General features: G+C 34.8%; 3 protein-coding genes across 3 annotated transcripts; 1 reads left to right on the top strand and 2 right to left on the bottom strand.

Moving 5' to 3' along the window:
* Positions 1-7,464: 7,464 nt before the first annotated feature.
* Positions 7,465-9,025, top strand: LOC103866235 (BON1-associated protein 2). The gene has a single exon (XM_009144116.2). The coding sequence runs from the start codon at positions 8,236-8,238 to the stop codon at positions 8,851-8,853; it is 618 nt and encodes a 205-aa protein (XP_009142364.1). The 5' UTR covers positions 7,465-8,235; the 3' UTR covers positions 8,854-9,025.
* Positions 9,026-9,699: 674 nt separating this feature from the next.
* LOC103866233 (E3 ubiquitin-protein ligase At1g63170) lies at positions 9,700-15,277 on the bottom strand. Its single transcript, XM_009144114.3, has 6 exons — positions 15,215-15,277; positions 11,038-11,606; positions 10,588-10,707; positions 10,381-10,513; positions 10,138-10,302; positions 9,700-10,060 (listed from the first exon to the last, which is right to left on the bottom strand). Exons 2-6 carry the CDS (start codon positions 11,544-11,546, stop codon positions 9,884-9,886), a joined length of 1,104 nt encoding a protein of 367 aa, XP_009142362.1. The 5' UTR covers positions 11,547-11,606; positions 15,215-15,277; the 3' UTR covers positions 9,700-9,883.
* Positions 15,278-15,678: 401 nt separating this feature from the next.
* LOC103866232 (probable methyltransferase PMT16) lies at positions 15,679-18,776 on the bottom strand. Its single transcript, XM_009144113.3, has 5 exons — positions 17,871-18,776; positions 17,077-17,287; positions 16,704-17,004; positions 16,220-16,621; positions 15,679-16,145 (listed from the first exon to the last, which is right to left on the bottom strand). The coding sequence occupies exons 1-5, from the start codon at positions 18,522-18,524 to the stop codon at positions 15,815-15,817; spliced, it is 1,899 nt and encodes a 632-aa protein (XP_009142361.1). The 5' UTR covers positions 18,525-18,776; the 3' UTR covers positions 15,679-15,814.
* Between the last annotated feature and the right edge of the window lie 1,138 nt (positions 18,777-19,914).

Below are 19,914 nucleotides of genomic sequence, written 5' to 3'. Positions count from 1 at the left end.
TTACATATTTATTAGCTTAGACAACGAAAAGAACCTGAGATTATATTTTAAGTCCTATACTATATATACATAATGACTTTACTAACTATTTAGTTTTTAGCAAAAATAGAAAAATTACTTGCTGGCAAATAATCAATACTCCATATTTTACTCAATGGAATAGTCTCGTGTTTTAACGTCGTTTTTAGCGCAAAAAAAAAAAGAGAGAGAACGTGTGCCAGAATCAACCAAGAAATACCTGAAATCTCGTTCGCACTGTCGTCCTAAAAGTTTCTTATAGACGGTCAGTGCAGAATGTTAATTTATTTCAACACCAAGAACTGATCTAGATTTGATTTAATTCAACCCTAACACATTTCTAAAGAAGGTAGAAATACTAACCTTGATCCATGCTTGGATGCAATCCCACCAATTGATCTTCTCCTCTTTAACCTTCTCTTTGATGATTTCCTTGATGGACAGGAAATCCCAAACCTTCCTTAATCTCCTCTTTTAGATATTAGTGTAGTGTTGTAAAGAGACTTCACGTCATATTGATAAAAGGAGTACGAGTCCTTTTATAATAATCTAAGAGACGTGTTGGTTTATATCCATCAAACGGATGTTTGTAACACAACTCTTCTTTATAACCGAACTACAACATATACTCACATATATATTACATTATGGTAATATATTCTATTATTACTACCTTGTATATATATGTGTATAATCATAGGATTAAGGATATTTATAAGCCAAGGTAAAGCAGGAGGGTTAACAATACACCCATATTCTAACTCATTACTCGAAACCGATCCATCACGGTATCAACTCTTATATTAGAATATAAAATATTAATATGAACTTGAACCTTATATTAAACCAATAGACACATAGGTCACACAGAATATAAAATATTCTTACATTCTCCCACTTGACCTTTGTATCGACTTAAGGGTTCAATAACTTTAATGTGCACTTTTCTATCGAGTTCACTTGATCTTTATTAAAATTTGGATTGATCGAATCATGGCGGTTGTATGCCATTAAACGACATAGTCCCTTCCATGTATCACAAATCAATTCTAATTTTATATCAAACCTTATATGAGAAAAACTTTTATTTCTCAAACCAACCATATGTTATCTACAAACCATAAGTGTATACACATACTTTAATGATAACATAATAAATAAATCAGAAACATAACTTTATGTGAATTCTCAGTGTCAAATACATAATGAGCATCCCATAACTAAAATAGCAAAGCCTTATCTATAATACCCATACGTTCTACATGGCCATTGAACGCCTTGGGTGGTAAACCTTTAGTTAGCGGATCCGCTACCATCATGTCCGTCCTTATGTGCTCGAATGACACTCTCTGTTTCTGAACTTCTTCTTTAACAGACAGGTACTTTAACTCCATGTGCTTAGCACCCTTCGAGTACTTGTCGTTCTTCGAAAAGAAGACAGCTGCAGAATTATCGCAGTAAATTCTCAGCGGCTTGGCTATAGTGTCGACAATCCGAAGCCCTGAGATAAAGTTCCGCAACCATAGTGCATGAATTGTAGCCTCAAAGCATGCCACAAATTCAGCCTCCATAGTGGAAGTAGCAATGACAGACTGCTTTCCACTCTTCCATGATATTGCTCCCCCAGCTAATAGGAACAAGTAGCCAAACGTCGATTTTCTGCTATCAACGCATCCGGCATAGTCTGAATCTGAATATCCAATGACTTCCAGCTGATCAGATCTCCTATATGTAAGCATGTTCTCTTTGGTGCCTTGCAAGTACCTGAGAACCTTCTTTGCAGCTTTCCAGTGGTCCATTCCGGGATTACTTTGATATCGACCCAACATTCCAACAGCAAAGTTGATATCAGGTCGAGTACATGTTTGAACGTAGTTCAAACTCCCAACCACCGATGCATAGGGAATTCTTTCCATTTCTTTACGCTCCAATTCATTTTTAGGACATTGCATTTTACTGAACTTGTCCCCCTTCTGAATTGGAGTTATTCCTGCAGAGCATTTCTCCATTTTATATCTCTTTAAGATCTTATTGATATATCCTTCCTGAGACAAACTTAACAGTCCTTGTGATCTATCTCGAAATATTTCTATCCCGATCACATAAGATGCCTCACCCATATCTTTCATTTCAAAGTTCTTAGAGAGATACTTCTTCACATCATGTAACATACCCATGTCATTTGCAGCAAGCAAGATATCATCAACATATAGGACTAAAATCACAAACTTACTCCCACTGATCTTAATGTAGATACATCGATCAACAATGATCTCTACAAAACCATATGATGTGATGGTATCATTAAACTTTATATACCATTGTCGAGAAGCTTGTTTTAGTCCATATATTGACTTTCTCAGCTTACACACCAAATTTTCTTTTCCTGTGACCACGAATCCTTCTGGTTGGTCCATATATACTTCCTCCTCAAGATCTCCATTCAGAAAGGCGGTTTTCACATCCATCTGGTGAAGCTCAAGATCATAATGAGCCACCAAAGCCAAAACAATTCTAAGAGAATCCTTCTTTGAAACTGGAGAGAAGGTCTCTTTATAGTCAATGCCATCTTTCTGGGTGAAACCTTTAGCAACAAGACGAGACTTGCGTCTTTCAGGTTTCCCTTTCGAGTCACGTTTAGTCTTATAGACCCATTTACAACCAATGGTTTTGAAACCATCGGGCAACTCTACTAAGTCCCATACATGATTATCATCCATAGATTTCATTTCTTCTTTTGAGGCATCAAACCACTCTTCAGAATTGTCACTTTCCATGGCCATTTTGAATGAGATCGGATCGTCATCCATGCTTAAGTCACATTCATTTTCAATAGTGTAAACCACGTAATCGTTTGAAATGGCAGATCTTCTTTCTCTTCCAGATCGCCTTACAGGTATTTGTGGTTCACTATTCTCTTCTTGAATTATGACATGTTCATCAACAGTATTTTCAGCTAGTGGGATTGGCTCATCATTATGTTGTCCTATTGTGTCATTAGAGTCTGATGGAACAATAGGAACAACTACTTCAGGTGGAACTACAGGTGAAGGAACTTCAACCTGAACTTCATTAATGTCCACTTTTCGTGGTTCACCACTCCCACTAGTTTCACCGTTTTCAATGAACCTAGCATTACCCGAATCAACTATTCTCGTACTATGGTTAGGACAATAAAATGTATACCCCTTTGATTTCTCAGGATAGCCAATGAAAAATCCACTAACAGTCCTAGAATCAAGTTTCTTTTCATGTGGATTATATAGCCTTACTTCTGCTGGACAACCCCACACACGTAGATGTCTTAAACTAGGTTTCCTTCCCGTCCACAGCTCATAAGGAGTCTTAGGAACTGCCTTACTAGGAACCCGGTTCAGAACATACGTTGCAGTTCTTAATGCATATATCCACAAAGAAAGGGGTAATGAGCAATTACTCAACATGCTCCTAACCATCTCTATTAAAGTACGGTTCCGCCTCTCAGCTACACCATTCTGCTGAGGAGTACCAGGCATTGTGTATTGTGCACATATGCCCCTACTTTCAAGTAACTTTGCAAATGGACCAGGACATTGTCCACTTTCATCGAATTTTCCATAAAATTCACCACCTCTATCAGATCTCACTATTTTAACCTTTTTATCTAACTGCCTTTCCACCTCGTCAATGAATACCTCTAGGACATTCACAGACTTAGACTTTTCATGCAGTAGATAGGTATATCCATACCGTGAGTAATCATCAATAAATGTGATGAAATATTTTTCGCCACTCCATGAAGGAGCATCGAAAGGGCCACATATATCGGTGTGTATTAACTCAAGAAGCTGAGTGCTTCTTGTGGCTGGTTTCTTTAAAGTATGTTTCGTCTGCTTTCCCTTAATGCAGTCTATGCATACATCTAAGTCACTGAAATCCAACTGAGGCAGAATTTCATTCTTTATTAACCTCTTAATTCTTTCTTTGGAAATATGACCTAGTCGTTGATGCCACAAGAAAGCAGAACTTTCATTAATTGCGCTACGCTTAATGCCTCGATTTTCAACATTAAATAGGGATTCAGAAAACTTTGCATCAAGGTTGAATTTATAAAGTGAATCAAATAAAATACCACTACCATAAAAGTAATCATTTCGGTACAATGTGAAAACACCATGTGCAACCTTAATACTAAATCCTAAATTGTCCAACCTACTAACAGAAACAAGATTTCTAGCACACTCAGGTACATAGAGACACCCTTCAAGATCCACATGACTTCCAGTGTCCAAGATCAATCTATACGTCCCAATTCCTTCTATTTGTGCCTTCATCCTGTTTCCCATGAACAAGTACTGTTCAGGTCCTCTTATGGGCTGGATCGAACTGAATCCCTGTTTAATATGAGACACATGAGTAGTAGCACCAGAATCTAACCACCAAGTATTATTAGGAACTTCAACAAGATTCATTTCATAGCAAACAAAGCTGTAATGTTTACCTTTCTTGTCGAACCAGTCCTTCCTTTTAGGACAATCCTTCTTGAAGTGTCCTACTTGCTTACAAAAGAAACACTTCTTTTCCTTCTGGATTTGACTTTGAGGTCCTTTCACGAAGTTTTTAACATTCCTTTTGTCCTTCTTACTTGATGTTCTTTTGCTGCTACTGACACTTCCAAGACCTACGAGGTTAGCAACTTGATCTTTCATCTTCCTTAGTCTCCCCTCCTCTTGAATTAGCATAGCCTTTAATTCTTTAAAGTTCCATTTATCCTTAATGGTGTTGTAATTCACCTGGAACTGGCTAAATTCAAGAGGTAGAGAGTTCATGATGAATTGGACCAAGAATTGCTCATGTACCTCCATTCCTAAGGTCATTAACTTTGCTGCCAGATTAGACATGTGCGTCAAATGATCATGGATTGGCTGAGACCAGTCAAACTTCTTTGTAGTTAGCTCATTCATGAGACTTCCTACAATCGACTTGTCAGCCAATTCCGATTGTGAACACTCCTTAATTTTCTCTATGAATTCCCTTGCTTTCTCTGTCTTAGGCATCGATGGCTTAATACTTTCTGCCATCGTCAACCTCATAAGGTTCAAGCTCAGCCTGTTAGATCGCTCCCATCTCTCATAACGAGACTTTTCAGATTCAGAGCTATCTACTGTAATAGCTGAGGGTTCCTCATCAGTTAGTATGGCGGAGTCCAAAGCCATTACACCCAGTGTAAACCGGATTTGCTCGAACCACTCACCATAGTTGAGGCCATTAAACTTTACCACAGAGTTAGCAGATGCAAACACATTTGATGAAGCTGCAAGCATTCATACATGTTTACCCGTTAGTGCTTTGAGACTTTAATATATATTCAGACTAATAGAAACTTTAACACTTATATTTTAAATAACCTTTGGGCAATATTTAAATATAAGTACTTTCACTGATGCTAATTATATATACTTTAATATTAATCAAATCAACATTAGTCAAATAAATATGTTATCTTTGGATATACATATTATTCACTATAGTAGAAAAAATGATTAATTATTTTCTTATTATTAATTATATTTAATGATCCACCTTTGGGTGATCTCCTAAAATATAAATAATAATTTAATTGATTAATCAAACTTTTATGTCATTTAGCATCCTTGATCAAGATCAATTATAAATTCTATAGTTCTTTTTTTTTTTTTTTTTTTTTTTTTTTTTTTTTTTTTTCTATATGTAATATAACAAGGTCACTTTGGTGACTATCATATTATATACATATAAACATTAAAATATCTAAGGGAAAACTACTTAAATTGTGTTAATATTTCATAACACAATTACTTATTATCAAAAAGAGCGGAAGCATTTTTCTTTTTGTTTAATTAATATTTTAATTTAATAAAATAAACCTTAAGTAAGCACATATTTAATTATGTCGTATCGTTGTCTTATGTTCGATGGTGTTGGCGTTGACGAAAACTCCATTAACCAAAACATGACAGTTACAACATATCATATTAATTAAATCAAATATGCATTTGCTTTGATAGATAATTCATGTTTATGCACACTAAATGAATTGCCATGTGCTAACGGTTTATGCATATGCTATCAAAGATTCCATACACGTAAAAGCATATGCCATCGTAAATCATTACGAGAATAACGTACTTGATCTTGTGATACCAAATCATTATATACGTTATTTTCTCTTACGATGCCTTACTTTAAGGCCAAATTAATTATTGTGATTTAAAACAAATCTCATGGACACTCTTTAAAACGGTTGATACCGTATATGTTCATGAACAAGGGAGAATTTATTCTAGATTGAAATAATTAATTTATGCATGTGCCTTAATGATTACAACCGTAAACTCTACCGCATGATGCAAAAAGACAAACTCACGAATGCACATGTTGACAAAATTCCAGAATCACTTAATCATGCATGCTACGTTAGTTACTTCTAAACAATTACGAAACAACGCGACTTTCTAATGCATTCAGAATTTTAGCGCAACGACGATCATGAACACACACTTGACGCCATACGTTCATTAACGGTGAATTAAACAAATCTAGTTGGCTCTGATACCACATGTTAATTTATTTCAACACCAAGAACTGATCTAGATTTGATTTAATTCAACCCTAACACATTTCTAAAGAAGGTAGAAATACTAACCTTGATCCATGCTTGGATGCAATCCCACCAATTGATCTTCTCCTCTTTAACCTTCTCTTTGATGATTTCCTTGATGGACAGGAAATCCCAAACCTTCCTTAATCTCCTCTTTTAGATATTAGTGTAGTGTTGTAAAGAGACTTCACGTCATATTGATAAAAGGAGTACGAGTCCTTTTATAATAATCTAAGAGACGTGTTGGTTTATATCCATCAAACGGATGTTTGTAACACAACTCTTCTTTATAACCGAACTACAACATATACTCACATATATATTACATTATGGTAATATATTCTATTATTACTACCTTGTATATATATGTGTATAATCATAGGATTAAGGATATTTATAAGCCAAGGTAAAGCAGGAGGGTTAACAATACACCCATATTCTAACTCATTACTCGAAACCGATCCATCACGGTATCAACTCTTATATTAGAATATAAAATATTAATATGAACTTGAACCTTATATTAAACCAATAGACACATAGGTCACACAGAATATAAAATATTCTTACACAGAACACGCGAAGACTTAACGACTTTGTCAACTAGTGCCAACGACTTTCTCAGCGTTTAAGTTCAACGCTATCCTTTTTTTGTTTGCCGTAAGAATTATCAACGACTACGCTTGTTGCTTTTATTCACGGTAAGTTTCTCATTTCTTTAATTTCCTATTAAATACACGTGAAGTATTTTTTTTTCTAAACTGCATTTGTTGAGAGACTAATTAAATGGCTTATAAAAAATTAGTTCGAATATTTTTTATATAATTTTCTATAAGGAACCCCCGAAAAATAATACGGATTGAGCGTTTTCTTTACAAGAAAGCCAAATCACAAAAAAAAAAACATAAAAGACAAACCATAGTTCAGACTTAATTAAGGTGACCCAGAAATTAAAGTAGCTTATGTAAGCAATTTTTGTTTATAAATTCAAGAGGGTAGATATGAAAGCAATTTGATAGTTTGCAGAATTAAAAACGTATACATGGCCGGCCTGCCGCACGCCACCGTTGATCAGGCCACCGGCCAAGCATCCTCGAACCATCCGAACAACAACGTCATTACTTACTCCAATCTCCATTTTTTTGTCAACATATCTAATTCCAACTTATAAAGAAGTATATATTTTAAACTTTTCATCCCACGATGTAAAACCGATCAATAAAAAGCATGGAATATAAAACTAAAAAGCATATAATAATTATTTTACTATTTTTATGTATAAAATATATTTCAGAATCTTTTGGAATTTAAATATAGTTCAGAATAAGAATGTATACCCAATACAAAAGCAGGCTAAAGTTGTTTTTTACCCAAAAAAAATAAAATAAAACATATTGAAACTTCCAAGAAACAATAATAAATTCGTAAGCGAGTGGAAAGCACGTGGAATAAACCCCGCACGTTCGTTAGTCAACGTACCACACCTATATAAACGTAAACATACATTCATCTTCTCCACCACTTACACGAAACAAAACGGTAAGTCATCTCATCTACGCAGGATTAGACATATATACATAAACATAACATCAAACGCCATGTCGTATTCAAGATCAAAACGTTCATTGGAGATTGAGTTAATATCAGCGGAAGGACTCAAGGTAAATGGAAAACCGGTGAAGAGGCAGACATTCGGCGTGGTCAGAATAGATCAAGAGACTCATCACAAATGTAAAGTGGATGAACAGGGTGGGAGCTATCCTATTTGGAAAGATAGAATCAAGACCGAGATGGCTGTAGACGGGAGTGTAAGATTTATCTCTGTAGAGGTTTTCTATCTAACAAGTGGCGGAGCCAAGAAGAGTGTTGGAGTCGCCAAGATTCCGGTGACGGATTTCATGGGAGGATTCACTCCTCAGGGGCATTTGAATTTTTTGAGTTATAGGTTGAGAGACGAGTATGGAGATAAAAGTGGTATCGTTAATGTGTCAATAATGGTAAAACCTGACGTTAACGATGTCAAATATGTGTCGCCGTCTCCTTTGATGGTGCCTTCGTTGGGTTACACTGCGTGTTCTTCTCAGGCTGCTAAGGCGGTGAATGGTCAAATGTGGAGACCAATGACATCTTCATCAATGGCTACGACAATTGGCTATGGTGGTCGTGTTGTGACTGGAGTTCCTGTTAATTGGCCGACGTATCAACGACGGTTGTAATTCTTTATTTTTCTAACGCGTTTGTCTGAACAGATAATTCTTCATATTTTTTTACCATGTACTTACTATTCTTAAAATTGGGGTTCTGGGTGAAAAAAAATACGTTTGATAAATCATGAAATATTATAAATTTATTTATTATGAAATAAATAAAAAGGTTCATTTTATCTCTTATGTTCTTCTATAAATATGCCATGATTTTTTGTTAATCAGCAATCTGTTTGAATCAACATAAAAACTAAAAAAATGAATCAACATTAAAAAAAAATTCAAGAATTGTGCATTTTGTTGCTAAAAAAAAGAATCAACATAAAATCTAAAAATCAAGAACTTAGCATTTTTTTTAACAATCAAATTTCAACAAAAAGAATTCAAGAATTTTGAAATCTGTTTTGTTTAATTTTTAGAGAATATTTAAAATTTATATTTTGGTTTTACTTGTTTACTTTCTGTGTATCTTTTTTGAATAAATGTAAAATTTATTCATTCAAAACTTCTATTACATCAAGTGCATCTGTTATTGATTTGCAAATAATATCAAGGAAATATTCATCTATCTTTTAATATCGAATTTCTTCTTTTACGTGTATCGCAAGTAGCACTCTAATAATATAGCATAATTAAAGAATTATATGCTTTATATGTTTAATTAGTATATAGCCAAACAACTCAATTGTCTTACTTATTTTATCAATTGAATTATATTTTTAAATGTTTTCTGACCCAATAAACACGTTTCTTTGATCAACCATAATTTGGTAGAAGTTTGTGGGCGCCGGCATTTCACATGTGCTGACATATGAAGACAATTTCTCTCTTAGCTGTTCCAAACACTTAAGGCACACAGACGACAAAACCTCAAATATTAATTAATAATCTCAACATGTAAATCTCTGTTACAAAAACAATTTCAACATGTAATAATTAACATTTGCTTAAATATTACGTTACACTTTCTGCATTTACACAACATGATAGTAGGGAGTAAAAAAAAAAGATGAATACATCACCCTGAATGAATAATCTTTGATCATACTGCATCATTGCCACTCTGTTCATCAGTTTTGAGAATGTTGGATTTGCAGAGAGGGCAAGTGGCGTTAATGCGTAGCCATTTGTCTATACAAGCTTCATGGAAATGGTGTCTACACCAAAGTTCTCTCAGCTCTGTTCCATCTTCATACTCACAAAGACAAACACAACATTCCTGAAACGAAGCAAAGTCTCATTTGTTTTGTATACCAATCAAAAAAATCATTAGCTTTGGGATTGGTTATAACTTACAGCTTCATCACTTGATAACACACGTTCACTTGGAGAATCAACACCAAGTTGAGTCATTATCCCTCCATGTGTTTCCAGTATCTCGCCATTAACTTTCTCTGAGTTTCTCACCGTTAGAAACTTGAATCTCGGAAGCCTTTCTCTTTCCTCATCAGATGCACCTTCCTGAACACATCAACAACACATCAGAATAAGCACCTTACTGTATACACATGAGCAACAAACCGGTCTTTTGTGACTTACCTGCTCTGCCAAAGCGTACAAAACCGCGATGATGCAAGGCAAACAGCAGCACACAGCAATAGCAATAAGAGAAGCCACAGCAACGCATAGGACTAGAAAGATAACATCAAAGGCGAGAAACGCCACACAGAGCCTGCAGACCAGAGAAACAAGAACTCATCTAACGTGACAAACAAACATAGAGTTTGTGTGTTTTCAAATACAAACCAGTAGAGATGAGGTGAGCTTTGAGAAAGTTCCTCAGAACCAGCACTGATCCAATAAAAACCGATGATCCACCACACAAATGAGAACATCGCATTCGTTGATTCAAGATGCTTAGCAAGACTACAATAGAGAGAACATTGAATCAATGGAACAAAATTAATATTACATGATAACTTTGAATGGTGACCAATGCAATAAAAAAGAACTTTTAATTCATTATGATTCCTATAAAATTATACCATTTATTAGGAATAAATTTTATTTTTCATTCTTTTCTCATTCTTTTCTGTATCGACTAACAGAACAAAATTATTCGTCACTATATTTGAGAAGGAACAATCATTCTCACTCCATGTGTTTAAGGTATGGTCGATTATGGACTTCGGCCTGAACCTCATGGTATTAAAAGAAAAAGTTATTGAGAGAAGAAAGAAAATGATCTTTACTTGCCTAGTTCCAGATTCAATCTCAGGACCATCAGATTCGTCTTCACTAGATTCTTCACTGGAGGTTAAACCGGAATCCAAATCTCGGTTCAGACGATCATAACCATGTCGACGGCGATACTCAGAGATCACACACACAACATGAAGCAAGCACTGAAGATTATACACAACAATCCAGAATCTGAGAGGAACACGAGGATTCTCCTCCGAGCTAAACCATAAAACTCCAACAGTGACGAACACGAAAGCTAGATTCCAGACCACATCCAAGACTATAACCGGTTTAGAGTACGCCCACTCACTCTGTCTCTCCTCAATCTGCTCAGCCGCTGTCTCACGGACACGAACCGATGATTCACGGAGCATCATCCCTCGACCGCTAGCACGGCGGAGAAGCCGCGACGCTGCGCCACGTAGCGGTTGCGAAGAACGTGAGGGAAGTACACGATTCAGAAGCGGCGAGGATACGTCATTAGTCGCCGGAGAAGAAGAAGAGGAGTAGACAGGATGCATTTTTAACGTGTCGGAGCAAACACGGTGGTGGAAGATTGGATCTTGATGAATAATAGATAACTAGATTTTGACCCGCGCTTGGGTTTATTTTTTTTTTTTTTTCAATTGAAATATCATATTTTCATATATTTGTGTTTTATTTTATAAAAGACTTACACTTTTTATCTTTATTTATCGTATTTTATTTTAAATGACTATTTATGTTTAACAAATTAAATTTTAATTCTTTAATGAATTAAATTGGTATAATTCTGATAAACTAATTTTATTATGTGGTTAATATTTTAATAAAAACATTATATACTTTTAATAAAGATTTATACTTTTCATTAAAAAATTCAATTTAATTTTTTTATGAATGTTTAAATTATATTAAGAAAAAAAAGGGCTTATTGGCCTGATAGCCATATTTCAAAGACAAATGAAGAGAGTAACAATGATTTTGACGTAATTCATTGTCAGACTTTTTGGTTTGATTCCATCCGGTTATACCCCTCACCATAACAAGTTGTCGGTTCGTTGTTATAAAGTAAACGACGTGGAGGGTTTGTGTGCCACAGTAACAATCACATGTAATAGGGATCATTGTGCGCAGCTGTCTTGAGCACGTATGAAGGAGGATATAAATCTAGAGTAGTGACGACCAGATGTGAGGGAGATAGAGTCTCTGTTAACATAACGGCGATTTGAAGATGATGACATAAATCCTATTCCGATTGTATTACTTTCCATACTACGTCACGTACGTGGAATGGTTTATTGTAAGTTCATTTACAATGGAGTGATGGTGTTCTCAATTTTAGAACCGTGATAAGGTGCATGGTGAAAGTAAAATATGAAATGGTTTACATAAAGTCAAGCCGAGTTCAGTAAAACCGTCCAATTTAAACGACGAAACTTTCCGTTTGACATGAGTCAGATGGAATGTAATATATATTATGAACGTAACTAGATACATGTGAAGAATCTTCTTTCCATTCCACATGAACTACATAAAGTAGAATATGTGTATGCACATGACCTAAAATAACCACTTACATAGACGCTAATGTATACGGTTGTGCAGAGATGATGATGTATTTTCTGCAGTAAATGACCACTAATGGATTGCAGCTATTCCATATAAAAGATTAGGAGGAAGCCACGTAAATAGACGGAGTTATTAGAGATGTTTTACTGTGCAGAGTTAAACAAGTGGTGTAAATTCAAACGTGTACCAATAAGTGTTGTATTCCATCTAATTACCACTGTAAGTCCATCTGAAAGAATTCAAAAGCAAGAAGGTGAAGAAAGCAAGGATTACCTAATTTGAGGGAACGACCAAGTAATTTCCATTGCTATTATTCTAATAAATCGAGTTTCCCAATTACACCTCAACCCTTAAATACTAAACCCTAAACTCTAATTAATAAATCTTAAACCCAAATATAAATCATAAATCCAAATATAAAACCAAAACCCAAATAAAATGGAAAAAAAAAAAATAACATAGTACATATCAAAAATATTATGATATATCTATAATTACATGAAAGAAGTTAATGCTGACCCCAAACATACTCCTTCACATTCTAAATGCTTAACCAATGTTAACCCCATTTTTTTATAAACTAAACCCAAATTTTTAAAGGCCTGTAAAATGCATTACCATTCTACATGAGGGCATATAGAATAGAAATGACAAAAATGTATTTGCAATGTAAAGATCATCTTAACATATTTTTCAAATGCTAATATGGTCATGCCTTCATGGAAGGTGGTAATGCTTGTCCCAATGCCAACTCTAATCGTACATAAACTAAACCCTATCAACTATCACTAAATCCTACATAAAAATATAAACCCTAATCCAATGTCAACTCCAATGTTCCATAAATTAAACCTTATCCACTAATCACTAAACCCTATATGGAAATATAAACCCTAATCCAATGTAAAACCCAATCTTTCATAAACTAAACCCCCAAGTATATGCATTTCCATACTACATGAGCTATAGAATATAAAATATTACAAACGATATAGCACAGTACATATATATATTGTTCAAATTTTGAAGTGTCTATGATTGTAGGGATAGAGGTAATGCTTACACCAAATTTAGATTGTTGTGGGGAAAGAAACGAAGATTAACGGTATTAGAAAAAAGAGGTGGAAGAGACAACATCATTTATGTATCATTCCCATTCAACATCACATTGTATTTTTTTTATTTGATGTCATAATAAATATTATTCTATTTACGTTCAATATATTATTTCTCTTTACAAAATCATATACAGACTAATATAAACCACATATAAACACTCTTCCAATTCATCCATGACAAACCTAAAGAACAAAATGAAAATGAAGACACATGTTAGTTTATAAGTTTGAAGGAAATGACATCATATGAGATATGCTACTAGTATATGCATTACTTTATGCTTAAGTTAAATGTTTAGTTGTGTCAATTCCAAATAGCCTATGCAAGTAAAGAAGTAACATGTGCAACTAGAATTGAACCATCTGATATAATATATAATTTATAGATATGGAATGTAACAGTTGGTCTGATGGAATGGAAAGCGAATAGTATATTAGTTCTGATATGATTCTTCAGAAATAGCAGAGGAATGGAATGACACATAACGAGTCTGTAAAACTAAATTTTCCATTTCAAATAGCACATGCTCCATAAGATATTCCATTTCACACAGAACTAAACTTGTTTTATCGCAAAAGAGACTTTTCATTCCAAAATCACTATCTCCCCTTCGTAGTGAGAAAATTTTAACCCTAAATCAATTGTTTTACCTCAGTTTACCAGATCGGGCATGCAACAGAAACAATGAGCTAGATTTATCAACTTAGAATACAGTAGGCCCGAATCTATTCCAACTAGGAGAGCTAACATAGAAATAATAGAATCTATGGCACAAACAGAGAACTTACATAGAAATAATAGAATCTGTGGCACAATGATACAGCGTTGTGAAAGATCTGAGAAAGCAGATACTCTGTGAAGTTGGAGATGCCGGCGGTGTTAGTCCTCTCCGCCGAAACTGTCGCGCAAAACCGAACCACGGACGCCCGTAAAGCCGAAGTCGATTAAAAGGGAAGACGACGAAGATGAAAGGTTGATTGCTGTGAGAGGGGAGCCGTATGAGGAGATAAGCACCAGGATCCTTTGGAATTTCTGAAACAACCGATGAAGAAAGGGAGAAGGAGAAGACACGATTCACTTTGGGCAATAAATTTTTTTATTTATTTATTTATCTTGTAGCAGGTTACCCGGTTAATTGGAAAGGGCATCATAGTATTATTATGTATATATGACGCCGTCTATACATCCGTTAGGTAAAAACGTTAGTGTGTGAATTACTCTTTTTTTCATAGCTATAGCCCCCAATTTCCCAAAAAAAAAACTAAGGATAGTTGAAAAAAAATTATTTGAACTTGGACTCAATGGCCCAAAAGGAAAAAAAATATGAGAATTGGATATGATTTCTTAATCGGCCCAAATGGTCCAAGAGAGATCTAATGTGGGCTGGATAAAAAAAAAGACCCAATATAGATGTGTTATTAAAATTACTTGATTACCCTTAATGAAACTTGCAATGTTAGTAAAGAAAAGGGCATGCTAAGGTAAAAATGCAAATAGGATCCTGTTTTAATAGTATAGATGTTTTTAGCTGAAGTCAGAGTGGTTCCTTAACAATTAACATAGTAATGAGACAGAGGTCGTGCTCCATTATTTGTCTTTTGATTGTAATTAATTATTACAAGATTCCTCTGTCATTATTACTCTCTGTAATAATGTGTGACATAATGTGTGAAACAGAGCATATTTATCCCTGCTCTTTCTGTTTCATACTGGTTGACATTTTAAAGTTCAAATTTTATTTTATTTTAAGTATCGTTTTATATGTTTTAATGCAAAATTTATTAATATATTTTATTTTTTATTTTTTATTGGTTGAAATATGTTTAGGTATAAGTAATGATGTTTTTATTTTGAAAATATGCAAAATTAAATATTTTTTAATCTGTATACATAAACCTATAACGATAAATAAAATGAAATGGAAATAGTATGTTTTAAACATTTTTTTTTTTGAGAATTTACTCTGTTTTAAACATTCTGAGATATTTCTACTGCTTTTATGATATGATAAGAATGTGGCAACAATCATCAAAAAATTATTGCTTTAAAAAAATCAAAAACATAACATTACAAGAACTTAAAAGAAAAAAAGAAGAAGAAGAGAGCTCAAAAATCAAAATCATGAGAGAGCTTTAGTACTGTTTTTATCTTCCTCCTCAGGTGCAGTGACAGTCCAATACTGTTTCACCGCGTAGTAAATCTTCACTCTCTCATGAGGACTTTTCTCATGGTCAGCAATTCTACCTTCCCACTGTAACCCTTTGGTTAATTCCTTAACCTTAATCAAAACGTCCACGTCATCTCTTATAATCACACCACCACCCGGTCTAAGAATCCGGTCCATCTCCAATAATATATCCTCCGGTTCGCACTTATCTTGGTACAACGTGAAAACCGAATCCGCATGGATGAAATCGTACGTTCTTGGATACGTTGACATCGCTTCACACCTAACATAAAAAAGAAACAAAACCGGATTAAACCATAAACCAGATTAATCATCACGGTTGAGTTAAAGCTTTACCAGTTTTGATACGTTCCGATTAGACCACGCTCGTAAATGACACCGAGAGTGTTGAGCTTAGCCTCGACTGGGACAACGTTCATGACCCAGACCGGTTCATCTGCTAGAGCCGCCGCGAATCCGCCGACGTAAGCGTTCATGTCGAGTATGTTTCTGTATCTCCCGGTTTCGCCTAACTGGTAGTCCAGTGTCTTGTAATAAGAAACTCTCTGTTTCCACAGTTTCGTGTCTCCCAAGAAACCCTCCGGTGTGATTTCCTTGAGATCACCGTTGTTTATTCTCGGAGGAACCGCGTTTAACCTCGCCGGCCATTTCTCCACCTTTCCTCCAGCCACCGTCTTGAGATCCTCAGCCTCATCAACTTCAGGTAATGGCGTCAAACAAGAATCCATCTTCGTATACCTAAACCATTCGTTAATAATTCGATACTTAACTATCTTACACTATAGTATATATATACATATAAACTAATTAAATTAGTTACCAGGCCATGTCGGGATCTTGATCATGACGACAAAACTTTAGTTTCTTCAAAACCTGTCTGGTTTTCTTACAGTGAACGTGGTTAAAGGGTTTTTGCCAGATAGCAAGATCATCTCTCTGAACAACTTTCTTCCAACACAAGCTTCTCGCAACCTGCTCGATCTGTGTCTGCTCTGCGTTTAAATCATCCATCGTCCTTTCCCATCCTTTCCAACGGTTCTGCCAATTAATCGGCGGTCCAGACAGTATCCAGTACCCTCCTGGTCTTAAAACCCTATCCACCTCCATCAAGTAAACCCCACCTAAAAAATAACATAGTGTTAAAAGACTTGAGTGATTTAGTTACGTAGTTGTATAGGGTTTTAGAGTTGAACCGTTTTGTCCCCAAGGGATAAGGCAACGAGAGCAATGTGCTAAGTCAAAGGCTCTAGAAGGGTATGGTAAGCGGATTGTGGCCATGATTCCTATCATGGCCGGCACGCCACGTTCAAGTGCGAACTGAACTTGAGCTTCGTGTGTGTCTCTTGGAGCAAATGACATTGTTGTGATGTTTCTTGATAGAAGATATGCACCAAAGCTAGCCACCTTAAAAGAATTCAAATAAATATTTACGATTAATACCGCGAATATTAAGGCAGATGAGGATAAAATATATTAAAAGTCAACATAAGAGATCTATATATTTCATGATTTTGACTATTTGTTCATAACTACTGGTTTAATTTTCAACTTTACAAGTTTAACGGTTAGGTACGAGTAGGTTAAAAGTTACATTAGATAATTAGGTGACTTCAGTGACTCATATAGAAGCCAAAAAATGTTGTAAAAACAGTGTTTTTTTAAAGAGTAAAATTTAATCTAAAAATGATAATGAACTCACTCAAAAAATTAGCTATTGTTCACATACTATCAAAAAGATTTTTAATTAGATTGTGATTAGATATATGGATATATGCATGAAATATTTTTGTCATTTAAGCTGGATGTATTCTTGAACTAATTGTATGAAATATTCCAACAGATTATTCGATTCAACATATATTGTTGGGGGGAAATCTTCTTTTAAGTAATAAAATCAAAATAATTAGTAAGCAGATAAAAATCAATTAAAAGTATAATCGAACCGGACGGTTCGGTTTATTCAGAGGGGAAAAGAATACACACGTACCCCACAACCGGTATCAATGGCTGTACGAATCGAACCGTCACTGAGATCAATCAACCGTCCGATATCGTCAATGTACGCATCAGCACCACTTGGAAACATCGTACCGCCACCAGGAAACCAAAACCGATCATTCTCGTACCGGACCCAGTTCTGGTTCTTTTTCTCAACCGTAAGCTCCGTGTGAGGCACATTCGCGAACCACGCCACGTCGCGGCTCTCCGGCCACCGGAACGGCGTCTTGTAACCGTACGGCGCCGGAATACGGCACTTTAAAACCTCCTCCCTCTCGGGACAATGCCTTTGCCTGTACTCCAACCTCTTCCGAGGGAACTTCAGCGATCGCTTGGCGTCTTCGCACGGCGTGTGCTCGCTCAGTTGAGCGCCGCACGACGGGAAAGACACGGCGGCTGCCTTCACCGGAGGTGGATCGTGAGGGTTGTGGTGCGCGTTGAAGTCGAGATCTCTGGTGGAAATGGTTTTGGAGAATTTCTCGCACGGTGGGCCGCTTGAGTAATCAAAGGCGGCGCGTGGGATGACCGATGACGTCCGCCAGATTCCGAGAAGGTAGCTACCGATGCAGAGGAGCCCTATGACGGTTATGTAATAAAGATTGGACTTCTTATCCCTCGGTGATGCTCTTGTAAATAAATTCATATCTTTGAGAAAACTCACTCGAAATAATATTTTATCTATATTACTATATAATAAGCGTGTGTAGTGTATATATAACACAGAACACAACGATGAGTAGAATGTGTGACGAGTGAGTTTGTCTAAAGGTTGATACGAAGTAGTTCGAGGGTAAGTAATATAAGGGAGGAGGAGGAGGAGAGAAGAGCGAGTGTAGGAAACGCGCCGGTATCGTTCGTGAGAGATTGGCTAAAACGTGCGAGCTTGTCATACGCAACAATGGAGGATTGATATTTTCTAGTTAACTAGGATAAGACCTGCGCCTTGCGCAGGGTAAGTTTATTTGTATATATTATCGATAATTTATATATTTGATCATTTTATTTATACATATACAATATTTTTTGTTGTTATTATATAATTTATTATCGGATCAATTTTTATTAAAAATTATGGAACAAAATTATAATTAATTTATCATGGGCTGATCGGATTGGACATTAAACAAATTATGACATAAAAACCTTATTTTTTTCATCGAACACATTCTTGAAAAAAATGAACATTATTGTTTCCACAGTTGAATTATTTTGACTTTTATCTTCTATATGGTTTTGAAAGCTTTCATATCAACCATCGAATTGATACATGTCATTTTTATATTTTTAGTCATATACTTAAGGAAATTTACATTTTTGCAATTTAAAGTCATTTTAAAAAATTCAAAATATAACATATAAGAAAAAGTCTAACATATAAGAAAAATATAACATATAAGGTGTCATCATTTTTGTATTTTAAAAGTTGTTTAAAAAAAAAATATATAACATATAAAGTTTCCTCATTTTTGTAATTTAAAGTCATTTTAAAAAATCAAAAATATAACATATAAGAAAAAAATTATTTTTTATTATATGGTTAATGTGATTATTTTTTTAATAATATAAAATAAAACAAAAGTGAAGAAGAATGCAAAAATTGTTATCAAATCTTTATTATTCATAATAATTAATTGTCATATATATGTAAATCATATTAGGTTTTCGTAGCTTTTATTTAAGGAAAGAATACACACTTCTTATATTTTAGGTTAATATAATGTTCTTTAGTGGACATTAAACAAATTATGACATAAAAACCTTATTTTTTTCATCGAACACATTCTTGAAAAAAGTGAACAGTATTGTTTCCACAGTTGAATTATTTTGACTTTTATCTTCCATATGGTTTTAAAAGCTTTCAGACCAACCATCGAATTGATACAAGTCATTTTAATGTTTTTAATCATATACTTAAGAAAAACTTACATTTTTGTAATTTAAAGTCGTTTTAAAAAATTCAAAATATAGCATATAAGAAAAAATCTAACATATAAGAAAAATATAACATATAAGGTGTCCCCATTTTTGTACTT

This window comes from Brassica rapa, chromosome A04 (genome assembly GCF_000309985.2).
Source record: "Brassica rapa cultivar Chiifu-401-42 chromosome A04, CAAS_Brap_v3.01, whole genome shotgun sequence".
Lineage (NCBI taxonomy): Eukaryota > Viridiplantae > Streptophyta > Magnoliopsida > Brassicales > Brassicaceae > Brassica > Brassica rapa.
Note: the sequence above shows the minus strand (reverse complement) of the source record. Positions and strands in the feature narration are given on the sequence as shown.

Coding starts and splice junctions, on each gene's coding strand:
- LOC103866235 (XM_009144116.2), top strand. CDS start 8,236: ATGTCGTATTCAAGATCAAAACGTTCATTGGAGATTGAGTTAATATCA.
- LOC103866233 (XM_009144114.3), bottom strand. CDS start 11,546: ATGCATCCTGTCTACTCCTCTTCTTCTTCTCCGGCGACTAATGACGTA. Junction 10,303..10,380: donor TGTACGCTTTGGCAGAGCAG/GTAAGTCACAAA, acceptor TGATGTGTTCAG/GAAGGTGCATCTGATGAGGA. Junction 10,061..10,137: donor TGTTATCAAGTGATGAAGCT/GTAAGTTATAAC, acceptor GCTTCGTTTCAG/GAATGTTGTGTTTGTCTTTG.
- LOC103866232 (XM_009144113.3), bottom strand. CDS start 18,524: ATGAATTTATTTACAAGAGCATCACCGAGGGATAAGAAGTCCAATCTT. Junction 17,005..17,076: donor TATCCCTTGGGGACAAAACG/GTTCAACTCTAA, acceptor GTTATTTTTTAG/GTGGGGTTTACTTGATGGAG. Junction 16,146..16,219: donor ATCGGAACGTATCAAAACTG/GTAAAGCTTTAA, acceptor TTTTTATGTTAG/GTGTGAAGCGATGTCAACGT.